Raw genomic sequence first — 14,416 nt, forward strand, 5'->3', positions numbered from 1 at the left:
GTGCTCAGCATAAGCTAGAGCAGTTCAAATAAAGGTCTCAAACTCAGAAACCCGGAACTATGAGCGATGACACTTTACAGGCATTCACTGATCGTCTGCAATGAGAAACCAGGAAATGAGAACAATACACAGAAATCGCCTTAAAAAGTGCCAGATATCTTACATAACTTATGACAGCCGTCAATAATTCAGACAATTGAAGCAAATATTACAGGTGCATGAGTCTGACCACAGGTAACCATCAGCGTTGTTAGCAAATAGCGTCTTTTCCATTTGTAATAACCCGGATGCAATATTGCGGCTACGAAAGCAGATCTTGCTCCATGGGAAAAGACATTCAATGGTTTTATACATATTTGCATTGTGTTCGAATAAATGGCCTCTTTTGCCCCTGTGCAGCGGCATTGCATTCACAGTATCAGTTCCTATAAATTCTGCTGGGGGTTCAGTAACTGAAGTCAAGCTGCAAATTGCAAATGGAAATGTCTTCATTTGATCCCAAATGAAATCAAATATTTCGAGGAACTGTCCGTTTCTATATAAGTACCTATTCAAAATGCTCTATCCCCTATCCACACGGCACTCTTTGTGTAAGAATATAAGAGAATCTCATAATAATCACAAATTGCTAGAAATAACTGCCAACGAAGTAACTGGCTACACGCTTCGATAGCTCCAATTCAAGCTACCGCCCTGGCAAGATGTGATGTTTAGACTGTGAAAATCCAGCAAAGCGAAGCAAATATTGCAGTTATAGATGAAAATAACTGGCAAAGGTGCATAGAAAATGAAGTAACCATGAAAACAACAACTGTTCTGAAGGGAGCCTAAATTTATTTTTTTGTTTTACTAAGTAAGTAAAACAAGGAGAGTTAGTACAACCTCTAGAGATAACTTCTAACTTAATACGATAATTTATGGTAAATTATAATAACATCTTGCAATTCATTTCTAGGCACATTTCATACAGTAAAGGAGGGGAACGCTTGTTGACGTGTTCCGTGTTCCGTGTTCCTGGAAGTGCATCAACAGATGATTGATGTCTGCAAAGATCTTTGTTTGTTTTAAGAAAATATTGCACGATAATGAAAATCTGTAATTCTTCATCACCACAGTTTCCTAATACATTGAAGATAATGTCAGATTCCATGACGTGGCTAAATATTAAGCAAAACTCCTTTTTTTTACTTCAAAACAGTTCCTTAGTGCGTATGCACGGACCACGGAAGAAGGGGGGGGGGGAAGTTACGGAGTCTTTAGCCCCTCAATAATTTCCAAAATGTACTTTTAACCATGCAAAAGTCATTGGACACGCTAGCTGCTCTTATGAGGCTTGGGTATTCAGAGGAGAAATAAACCACGATGACATCACTGCTTTTTTAAAACGACTGAAATTAAATGATATAAATTCTAAAAAAAGAAAAACCTAGACACATAATCGTTTACAAATGAAAGATCTGCATCAAATGAAATATATCAAAAATTGGCACTTCGCTCTCTTTGTTCTTTATCTCCTTCTCCTCTAAAAAGTGTCATTGTTATGTTAAGACAGAAATGCCTGGGTTATGAATATCGCATGTATTGCATTGAACATTTCTTGTAAATGGCTTTGAAAAAAGCAAACATTTAGTAAACTAAAGCTTTTCGTCTGACACTCTTCAGAGTTTAAAACGTCAGAACATAGATCGAAAACTCTACGCTAGGAAATATATATACCCAGTCGTGGATCGAAATAGGCCAATCAGAAAACACGAGCACATGACTGTATAGGTTGACCAATCAGTGCCGCTTGCCTATTGAGAATATTACCAATGGAGTCCTAAGGTGAAAACGAACTCCTTTTGTCTACACAGTAGCGGTTTTTTCGTGCTTATGTAGATAGATTCCAAAACTGCTAGGTGGAATTGAACATTTCATACGCGGGCCTGTAAGCGGAAGACATCTAAAAATGAGTCCCGACAATCAAACCCTTACACTTGGCCTACCCGATAACCCCATCATCACAGTATTATAAATGAATGGCCTCTAAACAGACATTTTCTCTCATCTGGCCAAATCCTGATACAGCCGTTTGAAAGAAGATTAACGCCAGCATATCTCTATGAATGAAAACTCATTACGGAAACTAATGCTTTACGATTTTCTAGGTACGAAGGAGTCATGTAAGCCATCAGAGATAAACCAAGACAAACAGCTTGACGCTCTGCATATAAAAATGAGTGTGTTTGAAAAATGACGTCATACATAGTTAACTGCCACTGGAGTGCCTAGAAATCACATCATATCTAAACTCAAAAAGCTTTTTCAATTCACAAAAGCTCAAACAAAGTCTCCGTTGAAGTTTCGATTTTTACCCTAGCAGGCTTAACCTTTCAAACGTTTCTCTCTACTATTAACGAAAATGAAACTTTTCCACGTCATCACACCTTAAAAATCGCGTTTTGATATTGTCGAAGGAGAATTATGGCGAAAAGGAAAGCGAACGCTATTCATAGGCAGGGACTAAAACCACATTAGAAATCCCTACGTGCAAACATACACCACAAATATTATTTCACACTTGCACACATTCTGGAAACTGTTGACTTTGCAATAAATTTTTTCTACAAACCTTAAGATTGGTAATACAGTGCAGGACTGATGTGTAATTTGGCTGGTACAAATCTGCCAGCCTGTTTGCTTTCAAGGCAACCAATTCGAAATTTGACATTTGTAAAACTTTATAATGATGATTGACTAAGTTATTTAAACGGGAATTCACACTGTCTACTATTCATCGTCTAAATGAATAGTAGACAGACTAAAACACCTTAAATTACCGAAGTCGGCGAAATTTCCAAATTCCAAACAGCTCAATTCAACTATTTCTCGTCTACAAACCAGAACTGATTCACAAGCAATCACAAGCAGAATTAGTATGAGCTACAAAATGTTTACCACCTTATTCGTAATAACATATGGTAATAACCACCTTAAATATATGCATTCATTGTGTCAGAACGACAATAAACGCACCACGAAGTAATAGTTTTGGTAAAATAGAAGCAGGAATTATTAATGAAATATGTATAAATACAGCTGGTATAAATTAAAGTTAATGGAAATGATTATGATTATTCAAAGAGACAGTTCATAGGGCCTTTACAATTTGTATGGCTCAATGAAAAGCAAATCAAAATTGTTGAAAAGTCTGATTGTCTAGGCATTACTGTTGACAAAAATTTAAATTGGAAACAACAAATCAGAAAGGTTTGTAAGAACCGAATTGGAAAATTAAAGTTTTTAAAGAAACTAAGATCAATGTCAGCCAAAGTCCTAGAAGAAATTTATTTCAAAGGTTTTCTGCAAAGTGCAACCTGTGGTATATCAGTATGGGCATCCTGTAACTTGTCATCAATAGCAGAGCTTGAAAATTTTCATGTTAGAGCATCCACAAAATACCATCCTCAGTTCCGAACCACCAAGTACTCGAGTATGTAAAATGGAAGCCAATAATCTATCTATACAGAAAAGACTTATTGCATATCAGTGTTACTACTTACTATGGCCCGTCACATGAAGCTATTAATTCGTTAATGCTGAAGAAAGAGAACACAAGATCTATGCGAAACAACCAGAAGGTGATGCTAGGGCGACCACGTTCAGAAACTGGAAGGCAGACATTCAAACATCGTGCTGCTATTATTTGGAATGCACTTCCAGAGAGGGTAAAATGTTTTCCTAACTACAATTCATTTAAATTTGCTCTGAAAATTAAACTAATCTTGTAGACAACATATCGTTCGGATCATCGTCAGTTGTTACAAAGAAAGACATTTCAAATTTTATTAACTTTTAACAATTTTTCGTGTATTAGCAATTACTACATTTTTAAAAACCTTTGTAAATATCCTTTTCATTTTAAACTGTAATTTGCAGGCCAACATCAGCTTATTAGCTGAATTTCTGACCTGCATTAACAACTAAATTATTTGCAACATTTTTATACAAGAACCAGTAAAATGAGGTTTAAGCTGGGCCTTATCAATTTTTCTTCGAAGTTTGATTGTGCTTGCTAAAGAAATGCTAAAGAAACTTAAACACGAGAAAACATTTTACTTAAGAGCAAAATTGAAAAATGCTCTTACCGACGAATGTCCTTCACATGTATTCTTTTACGTTACCATGCTTTTCATACCATTGTTGTTAATAAGAAAGTTTTGATACGTTACGCAAATAATGGAAAAGCGCAAGTTAACCAATCTTGTTCAAAATTATGTTGAAAGTACTTCAGCCTCACCCTGTTCTTAACTTGTTTCTAATTTTTGCTAGTCTGTACTTTAGCGGTCGACTTTCCTGTTACCTTGTTGGATGTTGAATGGAATCACTACTCTCTAGCAACGATGATGCGAGCAAAAGGGAGAATAAAGATATGGAGAAACAGATGGAAACAAATTCCTTTTCGTTCACAACATGCTAATCAACGGTTGTTTAGGCTGTTGCCCCAAAGACAGAAAGACAAATCTAGAGAACAAAATCATCTAATCTTTTATTGAAACTGTTGTATGGCTGCAGTTGTATGAGTCGTTTACACTCCTGAACTGGTCGAACTTTCAAATATTACAAGAAAGATTTGATAGAAGGATCTTAAATTCAATTAAAGTGCCTGTGACATGATTTTTTTTATTCTCTTAATTGAAGCGTTGCATTGCTCTTATAGTAGATCTGAACCTTTTTTTTGAAATAAAAGCGTTTTGATATTGAAATTAAGCAAAATAGTGCGGCCTAGCCAAGTCGCTTTATCATCATTCGCCGTTCTCTTGTGACGTCATGGGAGGAACTCGTTATTGTAACAATGTAAGCGCTACCTTCAAAAATCTCATCCTCGCTGCCACTACTTTCTCTGGAAATATCGCTCATCTCGGACCTGTTAGTTTTCCCTCATTGACTACAATACAAAAACTCGAAGGAGGAGGCGATCGGGTCCCTCCCGTGACGTCACTGTCTACTCATTCTGAAAACCCAGATGGCGAATTTTGGCGTAGAAGATCGCCAATAACTCATTCATTTCTCACTAAACGTAAAAACTAACCTCAGAAATGAAATTAACAGGCCTTTTTACATAAGAATAGATATATTAACCCAAAAGTACGAAAATCATGTCACAGGCACTTTAAACTTCAGACCAGGTAACAAAAAAATCGTCACATAATTTTCCATCTAATTGCTGAGGCTCTTGCTTTAAAGAATAGTGCTAATAAAAACAGTTGAATATCTTGCCATGCTCAAATCTTGATTTTCCAAAGTCAAGTGAAAGTCCAGGAACCTGTGGCCTTCAGATACCGCCATAGATTTGTTCCATTTATTGTTTACCAAAAATGTGATGATGCTTCAAACTTAAGTGTGAAAGAGAGGAACAACCTGGGACTTGCCTGTCCAATAGACTAAATGCTACGTGAACTTCAAAGATTTCATTATGATATATTTGGAGTTTACTCGAAATTTAGTAAAATAAGAATAATGAAAATTGAAAGCATTTCAGAAGCAATAAAATGTTTTTCATACAAAACACATCATCAAGGCTGTTGACTCTATCAAAACCTTTCCAATTTTGAAAAACACTTGCTGACTCTATCAAAACAAAGCAAGCAAAAATCCCCAACATTTACAATGTAATTCAGCAGTATGTTTTGCTAATAATGGAAACAAAGTGGAAATAAAGCAAACTTCACCAAAACTAGGCAAAAACCAGAATTCAAATCTGGTAATAAATCAAAGCGAATCTAAGACGATAAATGCTTTATCAATGGAGTGCAGGCAATAACAAAGCATGATCGTGTGCTTCTAAGTCGGTTGATAGTCAGTTAATAGGCTGAAGTGATGATGCTTTATCAAGTTAGGAATTAGGGAGAAGTGATGATACGTGTTGAAATCCCGAAAGTAGGGTTTTTTACAATGTTACACAACTAAAATGCCACTATGAGGTTGAGTTTAAAGCATCAGAAGACTTGCTGGCGATCGTGTATTTTTGAGCTATTTATGCAGAGCATTAAACGTAAGCAATCAAATGAGGGAGGAGGCAAGAGCAAATTGAAGAAAATGAAAAAGAGTTTCAAAAAGCATGTTGGCTTTTCAAAACGTTTAGGGTGCCATTGCCACTGGCCCCTGTTGTCGGAGGCCTTAACGATTAAACCAGATGAGAAACTTTTTAGAATATCAATCACCATTAATGATAAATGGTTATGAGTAACACAAACATAAATAACAATCAAATGAATATGTTACATTTGTTTGACTGGAGCTGCTAAAACTAATTTTTGACATAATTTATAATGATTTCTTTAACTAAATTTTAAATTGACATGAATGTTTAAAAGAAATTTACGATATTGCTAAATCTTAATTGAATTGGGATGTACCTTTAGAGTATTTTGCTTTTTCTGAAAATTTCCTGAACCTAAAAAAGTGTTGAACAAATTGCAAGCCTCTAATTTAATGACAAAACACTAGTCTTAAACATCAATTTATATCATCTGAATAGGAAAATAAAAGGAAATGCGAGCTCATGACAGTTAAAGATGCCCAACCAGTGCTGCATTGCCATCGTAAGCATTACCACTGGAGTCTCATGTTGAAAACGAAATCCTTCTGTCTTCACAAGGTGGATTATTTCATTTTCTATGTACATTCATTAGAGAACTATTTAAATACTCTAATTTCAAAACTTAGAAATCAATAAATTTGAATAGCTGTTTCGTCTATTTTAAAAACAGTTTGGATAACTCAGATGTTATCAACTCTTCTAAAAAATAGTTGAGTGAAACATAAATCGGACCAGATGAGAAAAAGGCTTTGATTTTATTAGTCCTATTTATCAATATTTCTTGTAGGCAAACTTATACGTAAAATGGTAGCCCCTTCATTAATGTCTCACCATAGTAAATTATTATTTATAAAATAACTTCATAAGTTAATTGCATTGTTCTTAAGCCTTCTAAACAAAAAAGTTTGGATTAATAAATATCTTTTTCGAACTCGGTTTCTGTTCAACTTATCATGCTACATTTATTTATTCTTGTACACGCCAGATAAAAATTAGACTAAAATAAATACTTCAGTTTACATTTAAACTCTTACTTCCTTATCAGAACAATCTCAAAACATGCTTATAGCAATAAACATTACAATCAATCGATGGTATTTTTATAATTGTAAAGCTAACTTATTCTGCATTTATCTAGGTATCTGCATAAAACAATTAGTGCTGAAATTAGCAAGCAGGTAGAGCGAGACAATCGTGAGAACATGCTTCGATGATTGACATGATACTTGAAAAACCAATGAGCGAAGCGGCTGACAATAGCAGATGACAAAAGAATGGAACAATAGCAGATGACAAAAGAATGGAACAATAGCAGATGACAAAAGAATGGAACAATAGCAGATGACAAAAGAATGGAGGGATTGCAGGTTTCAACTGAGACATCGGATGAGAAAAATATCTCAACAGCATGCCCATTTCAAATTATTTATTTTCACCAGATTTTAATTTCGTGCCTGCAGCCATAAGATGGTGGTGGGTGGATGGGTGCAACTGGTACAGACGAAAGAATTATTAATATGAATGGCAAGGTGATTACCCTCACTTGGCATCCAACACCAAGTACTTCATATAACGATAGAATGACACCTAGATGTTTTTGAAAACAGAGGGGTGTTTTGCTGACAAGACAACCCAAACTGGTTACAGATCTGAATTCATACTATTTCATTAGAACGACAATTTGTCATTTCTGATACTTTCACTAAGAACCAGTTTTGTAAAATCGCAAAGTTCATTGTCGAATTTGAGCCATAATGCAACTTGAGCGGATGCTGAAAATTCAAATCCTCGTCATACAAAGTCCAGAAGTATCTGCCATCTGTAACGGGTTCTTCGCCAACCCTTCCAGGCAAATAGTGTCCTCGAAGTGTCTCGAAATTCTCAGCACGATCAAGCATTCGAAATATTGTTGGCACCGCTATTTCGAGAAAAACCTCGTGTTTACGAAATATCGACGACAACATGCTGAACTTCTTCGCGAACTTACGGGGCACGTAAAATATATCTGATCTACCGCGAAAACATCGGGTAACACCATTGCCGTTACGACGCAGTTTCGACAGCAATTCAGAAGCAATAATTGCTGTTTCGGGAGAGTCTTTTTTCATATGATGCACTTCGTTGTAAGCTTTCTGACATTTATTTCTTCCCCAGCGCGATTGCCACCAATACCATAGCGAAGGAGGTGAAAACTTCCCAACGGCAATTGGCTGCTTTGGACCCTCCCAAAGACGATTGAAATTGAACCCTTGCAACGTCCAAAAATTCAGCAAAACGTCATCCATTAGGAAAAGATATCCAGAGTAGTTTCGATGGCGCAATATCGCTTCAGATACACAGTCGTAAGCATAGTATCCCTTGTGAATGTCAAGAAAATTAACAGAGTTTTCGAATGCCGTTCTCGTAGACGTCTTATTTGTCTTCGGCCCACAAACATATATATTAGGAAACGCACTGCGGTACATCGAATACAAGAGAGGCAAGCTTTTATAAAGAGGAAAATTGAATGTTATTACCAACAAAGTATCGTTGAATCTGCCACGTAGACACGGGCTGTCTCCTCGCATTGCATACTTGAATAGGTTGCATGGAATCCAGAGTGAATCTAAAACGAAAGAAGATTTCAGCATTTAGAAGATTAATTTCGGTAGCCGAAGCTTCGGATCAGTAGCTTAGCGCTATAAACAGCGTGAATAGCAAGTAGGCCGTACAGAATTATTGTAATGACTGCTTTTCACTGGGCAGTGGAGAACTTCTCGACTATGAAGCATGCAGTTAGAGCATGGATTAATGTATCAAGAAAAGGCATGATGCTACCAACTTTTGGAAAAAATGCCCAGTTTTTCAAATCACCAAATTCTCGATTCTTCAGCATGAAAGCTTGTGTTTACAAATTCAGCACATCTGTAGCCTTGCTTTTATCACAAGAAAGATTTTACGCGAATGTCAAATTTCATTTCAAAGAGTTATGTAGCAATACCAGAGATGAGCTTATTTGTACCATGAGCCTAAGACTGTATTCAACAAAACATAACAAATGAAACTGCAAATTAACATCAAAGCAAATGCTGAGAATATTCCCAAGTAAATGTCAATAAACTCTAAAACGCCAAAACAGTTCTCACCTGTCCCCTGGTTATAAATTTTCGAAAGACTAGTCGTTAAATGGGTATTTGTTAACAGCCTTTAATTTGTGCTTGGTTGCTTTTCTGTTCAAAAACGTTAGCTAGCTTGCTACCTTTAAAGGTGCAGAGAAAGCATGAAAAGAAAAATTGTGTATGCAGTTTGACCTATGAAAATCAGAATATCAACACTTTCTTCATGTTAAAATGTCTTAGGATACATACAATGTTTTGTTCAGTTTTAAAATTGAATCCTGAGATTTTTGAAGCAAAACCATTCCATGGCTGGTATATATGATTAAAAATCAAAATCTCACCATAATATTGCAGCGCAAAGTAAGCAAGAACAGCCAAACCGAGTAGGACAGCTAGCAACACTCGCAGGATATTGATTTCCGCCATCCGAGATCAACCAGGCCCAGCGAACCATGCAACACATCTGGTCCAAAAAACGAACTGCAAAACAAATCCAAATTTTGATAACGCAATAATATTTAACAATGATAAAAAGGACTAAGAAAGTATGCAATGCAACTAAAATTCCACTTTGAGGCTAGTTTTTAACCCAAGATGCTTAAGTATGATATCAAAACCACTAGTTATTTTCAAACAATGCATTCTATGAAGGCCTATTTGTGACTCATTAGCACGGTTACAAACAATATTTGCTCGAACCTGTTTCTTGGCTTTATCCAGCTGCCAGCCTCATCAAAATCAGAAGAAATGAACAAAAAAGCAAAAATCAGCAAAAAACTGGTAGCAAAAATAAGATTAATGGCAGAATTAGCGCCAGAAAACCAAAATAAATTGATGGAGTTTGACATTTTTATCGGGCAAGCTGTCTTCGATATTAGTGTTGCGGCTTCAAGCTGGTGTTTCTTTAGTTGGAACTACAAACATGGCTGCATGTTCACTGAATCTGCTCGCCTCTTCGCGCAATGCTTTTGCGCGGTTTGTCAATAACAAACGTGAATTATACACAAATCACGGCTATGAAATATATCAGACTTTCGTCAACCGCAAAATAAACAAACCACGGCTACTAGATGTCTTGCATCAATCGCAAGAGTATTTAATGGATGAATCGCAATAAAAAGAATGTTCGTTGCCATTTCGACTAAAGCCAAGAAGTAAACTCGTCAAAGGCTTGATAAAAAATGAACAACCTGCTTCTAGGTGATAAGAAAAATACTCCCTTGATCTTGAGATCATTAAATTCACCAGGTCAGATGAAAAAGTAGCAAGCTTTCACGGATTTCTGTGGGGGGAGCAACGAGAGTATGTTTGAGCGATCGCTAAGCATGCTTGTCGGGAGGCGTTGGAAAATTATTAAGTAAAAAATAATATCTTGCCCTAAAAGCAATGCTAAATCACCAGGGTTTGGGGCTGGGGGATAGGGACTGTAGCTCCCAATAATATGTTCAAGTAGACTTCAAAAGATGCAAGCAAATGAAAACTGTGAAAGCGAAACTTTTGGGTACGCCACCGAAAACGGTGCACAAAAAGAGGGAGCTGAAGGGGGGGGGGGTCATAATCCCAGCTCCCAGTCAGTTTTGCTTAAACCTCCTCCGCAGTGACATAAGCTATCTCAGTTTCCAGTTTGTCCTACTAACAGTTTCATTATAGTTCCTATTAAAAGCCTATTCTATTAATGGTTTTCATCCTTGATCGATTCGCTAGTCTCTGTTTGTAATTTACACTATCATTTGCAAAGCGAAGAGAAGCATGTACAGTCAAATCTGCAAGAAGTGAATTTTCTGATAGAAAATATATGTGTTATTATTCAATCCAGGTAGACCTCTAACTGATTCTTGGAAATGTTTCGAAAAGACCCTTTGCAGTTTTCCCTTGCCACTTAAGCCAACTTTTTCTTTTTAATAAATGAATGAAAAAACGGAAACGTAATAAAGTTCCCTTCGCTTTTTGAACGTAATCCAGAGTTTTTACTGGAATTTCTATCGAAACTTAAAGCAAATTATAATTAGGTTTTTATCATAGGGTGATAATGAATGAAAAAGTAATATTGAAATTTTTGATCAGAAGAATCAAAAGAGGTTCAAGCTAACTTTATGAACTTTTCGATGCAAGCGCCATATTTTCATTACATTACATATTTTCCTTTGGAAAGACTGGTTAACCTTAGCCTAGATGAATGACCTTTTTATGTTAGAACACAACCTAGCAAACGCAAAAAACTTGTTTCCACTACATTGTCATTGCAGCGTTCATTGGTCGAGCATCAAAGAAATGGAAGAGAACTTCACCAAGAAAAGAATATTTAAAGAGTTGGACAGGTAAAGGCAGACTCTTTGCATTTCTTGCATCCTCAAGAAAAAACCAGTCAACTAGAAACATTTGCTAGACCGAAGCATTGTTAGTGTAGGGTTATTGACATACTGTTATTTTCAGAAGAATATTGAATATAAGTATCTAATATTACTAGGAAGATGCTTATCATGGGAAGGCGATTTTGCATTTAGATGTTTATTCACGGAAATTTGAATGTCTTTCTTAGAACAATCATAAGATTGACATGTTTTCTGCAACAATCGTAAATCCTTAGACAATTGTGTAATCAAAGTATACATGACACATTATATTCATTTTATTACTTGATAACATATATTAAACTGTACATGACTTTTATATGCTTGTTACTTTGCCTTGTTGTAAAGCAGAAGCTCTACACTGAATCGTTTTCAGCCATGATACATGGCTGTTAGTCCTTCTATCATTAGGCAACTTAGGAAAAATTCAAAAATTATGATAAAACTGTTTCAAGACAAAAAATACCTAAAACTATTGTCTTTACTGACCTTTTCCACATATAAAAGTCATTAGTAGTGTTATCTACATACTGTTATTTTTATAAGAATATTGAATACAGGTATTCAATATTATCAGGGGGAGATGCTTATTATTGGTAAGAGACTTTCCAGCTTGATGCATACTCAGACATGTCTTATGCAACAGTTATATATTTTTAGACAGTTTAATAACAATTGTACTGAACTTTGCATGAATCTTACATGCTTGTTCCCTTGCCTTGCTTTGCCATCACTTGTCTTAACTGCTCTGTGTAAAAGCTCTTTGTTCAATTGCTTTGGGCTATGATACCTGGCCATCCTGATCTTTTCCCTGCCCTAATGGCATTGGGTTATTCAAGCAATATAACAAATGATGGTAAAACTGTTTCAGTAAAAAATTACCTAAGACTACTGTATTTAAAGGAAAAAACAAACTTTGATATGCAGTCACCTGATTACTTTTTCATGCGAAGCTCCATTTTCAAAAATGCTTTCAGGTTTGCATCAGGTATGTCATCCAGAGCTTCTTCAGCCTTTTTGCCACCATCTTTAAAAAATTCACTCAGATCCTCAGCATATTCTAACCAAACACAATTCTGACATCCACTCATACAGCATAGGCCAGGTGGAGGTGGTGATGGAGGGGCTCTGTCACCTTTTGAACTTGATACACCTTTCTGTTGCACTTCAGATGTGTAAACTAAATGTGATAAAAACATGTAGCAAAAGGCCACAGGAAAGGCTCCTTGACAAAAGAAAGAAACTAGATTTTTATAACACTATACTGCACATTGAATTTGATTTCTGAACATTATAAATCAAAATCTCAGTTTGAGACCTGTTAATTAGGCACTTACAAGAAAAGAACAATTTCTTTTTTCATCATCAAAAGTTGCATACTTTCAAGAGACCTTGGCCGAGCAAAAATGGTATGCATACAGACAAAATAGGTAATATGTTCCATATCATTATGATGTTTATTATATTGATTTTAGGGTTTATAAAGTTGATTCTAATTTGGCATATGTTGTTGTTGAGCTCAGAGTTTAGATATCTTAACATAGAGCTTTGGCAGAGGGAATTAGGAAATAAAAATTAAAGACCTACCTCTTTTACAAATATTTGAGGAAATTCTCCTCAGCTGCAGTGAAATTGTTGGACCAAAGCAAGACATCAAACCAGCAGGAAGGCAAAGTCAAGATTGGAAATCTGCAATGAAAAAAAATTTGTTAATTACTGTGAATTCAAATTCAGTTTGAATAACAAAAATATACATATATTGTCAAAATGTTGAACTGTTTAAAGGAATTAAAAGTATAAGGCAGTGATCATGGGAGTAATCTGTTCTGACAATTTCTTAGAATTAAATCCAAATCGAAATTAATTATGCGGAGGTGAAAATGGAAATGAAAATGAGCTTTGGAAGACAATGATTCCTAGGAATAGCTTGATTATGAACCTTCACTCCTACTTCTCAACAAAATGCATAAGCTTTGACAAGGAAAATTATTTCAAAATTCATACTTACCCTGAGGTTCAAAAAAGAAACTGTCCCAAAGTTAGGCAAAAAAGTGCAAACATAGCAAGAGAGGCGAATGATTGATACTGAAAATGACACCTAACCTTATCATCATTTTTCCCATAACAAATACCAAAACATTTTGATAAAAAGTGATTAATATTTTGAACCTTTCTTAAAACAAAATTAACTAAACATCTGTGCAGGATATTGCCATTTGTAACTTCTGAAATGTTTGAGTGAAGAAAATCTAAAGGGAAACCATTGGCTTGGAATCTGAAGATGCTGTTAGATTACCACAGTGATTTAGTGAGACATTTTGTTTAAAATTGCTTAATTGTTGAAAATTTTAGGGAAACTGCTTAGTCCGTAAATTATGAGTTGGCAAGCAGTGGAGCTACTCCTTTTGTTTTTTTCTGCTAATGGACTATAACTTTAAATCAATTCATTTAGTGCCAACTGGATACATATTGAACTGAATGAAACAAGCCCAATTGTTACCTACAGTATTTTGCAACAAGATAGGGATGGGGCATTTGAGCATCAAGCTCCCTGACATAAGAAAGGGTCTGTAGGAAAATTATGTTTTCTAAAGTAATATTTGTATAAAACATGTCTCCCTCTTCTTGACAGATATCATAAACCCCTTTTGTATTTATTATACTTCATGTGACAGCCCTGGCAACCTACTTTCCAATAAATAATTTGGCATCATTTGACACAGCTCCTATAGATACAGATCCAATCAAAAGCAAGATTCAATGACCAATCCTAATTGATTTTCTAGTTTAAGCCTGCCATGGCCACTGGCTGCACTGTAACCTCTTTTGAAAAATAATGGAAGGTTTGTAATAGATATACTATACACTCTCTGGTAAAGCATTTA

General features: G+C 35.6%; 1 protein-coding gene across 2 annotated transcripts; it reads right to left on the bottom strand.

The window, feature by feature from the left end:
* Positions 1–1,400: 1,400 nt before the first annotated feature.
* LOC135691905 (uncharacterized) lies at positions 1,401–12,603 on the bottom strand. 2 transcript variants are annotated; one of them, XM_065209904.2, is made up of 3 exons: positions 12,463–12,603; positions 9,522–9,660; positions 1,401–8,687 (listed from the first exon to the last, which is right to left on the bottom strand). In XM_065209904.2, exons 2-3 carry the CDS (start codon positions 9,604–9,606, stop codon positions 7,738–7,740), a joined length of 1,035 nt encoding a protein of 344 aa, XP_065065976.2. In that variant the 5' UTR covers positions 9,607–9,660; positions 12,463–12,603; the 3' UTR covers positions 1,401–7,737. The 2 variants fall into 2 exon arrangements, with proteins under 2 accessions (XP_065065976.2, XP_065065977.2); XM_065209905.2 differs by lacking the exon at positions 12,463–12,603 and adding an exon at positions 9,880–11,647.
* Positions 12,604–14,416: the final 1,813 nt, after the last annotated feature.

The sequence above is a fragment of the Rhopilema esculentum genome, chromosome 13, assembly GCF_057945365.1.
Source record: "Rhopilema esculentum isolate cy_ngs chromosome 13, ASM5794536v1, whole genome shotgun sequence".
NCBI classification, from domain to species: domain Eukaryota; kingdom Metazoa; phylum Cnidaria; class Scyphozoa; order Rhizostomeae; family Rhizostomatidae; genus Rhopilema; species Rhopilema esculentum.

Coding starts and splice junctions, on each gene's coding strand:
- LOC135691905 (XM_065209904.2), bottom strand. CDS start 9,606: ATGGCGGAAATCAATATCCTGCGAGTGTTGCTAGCTGTCCTACTCGGT. Junction 8,688..9,521: donor CTTTGCGCTGCAATATTATG/GTGAGATTTTGA, acceptor CTTTCGTTTTAG/ATTCACTCTGGATTCCATGC.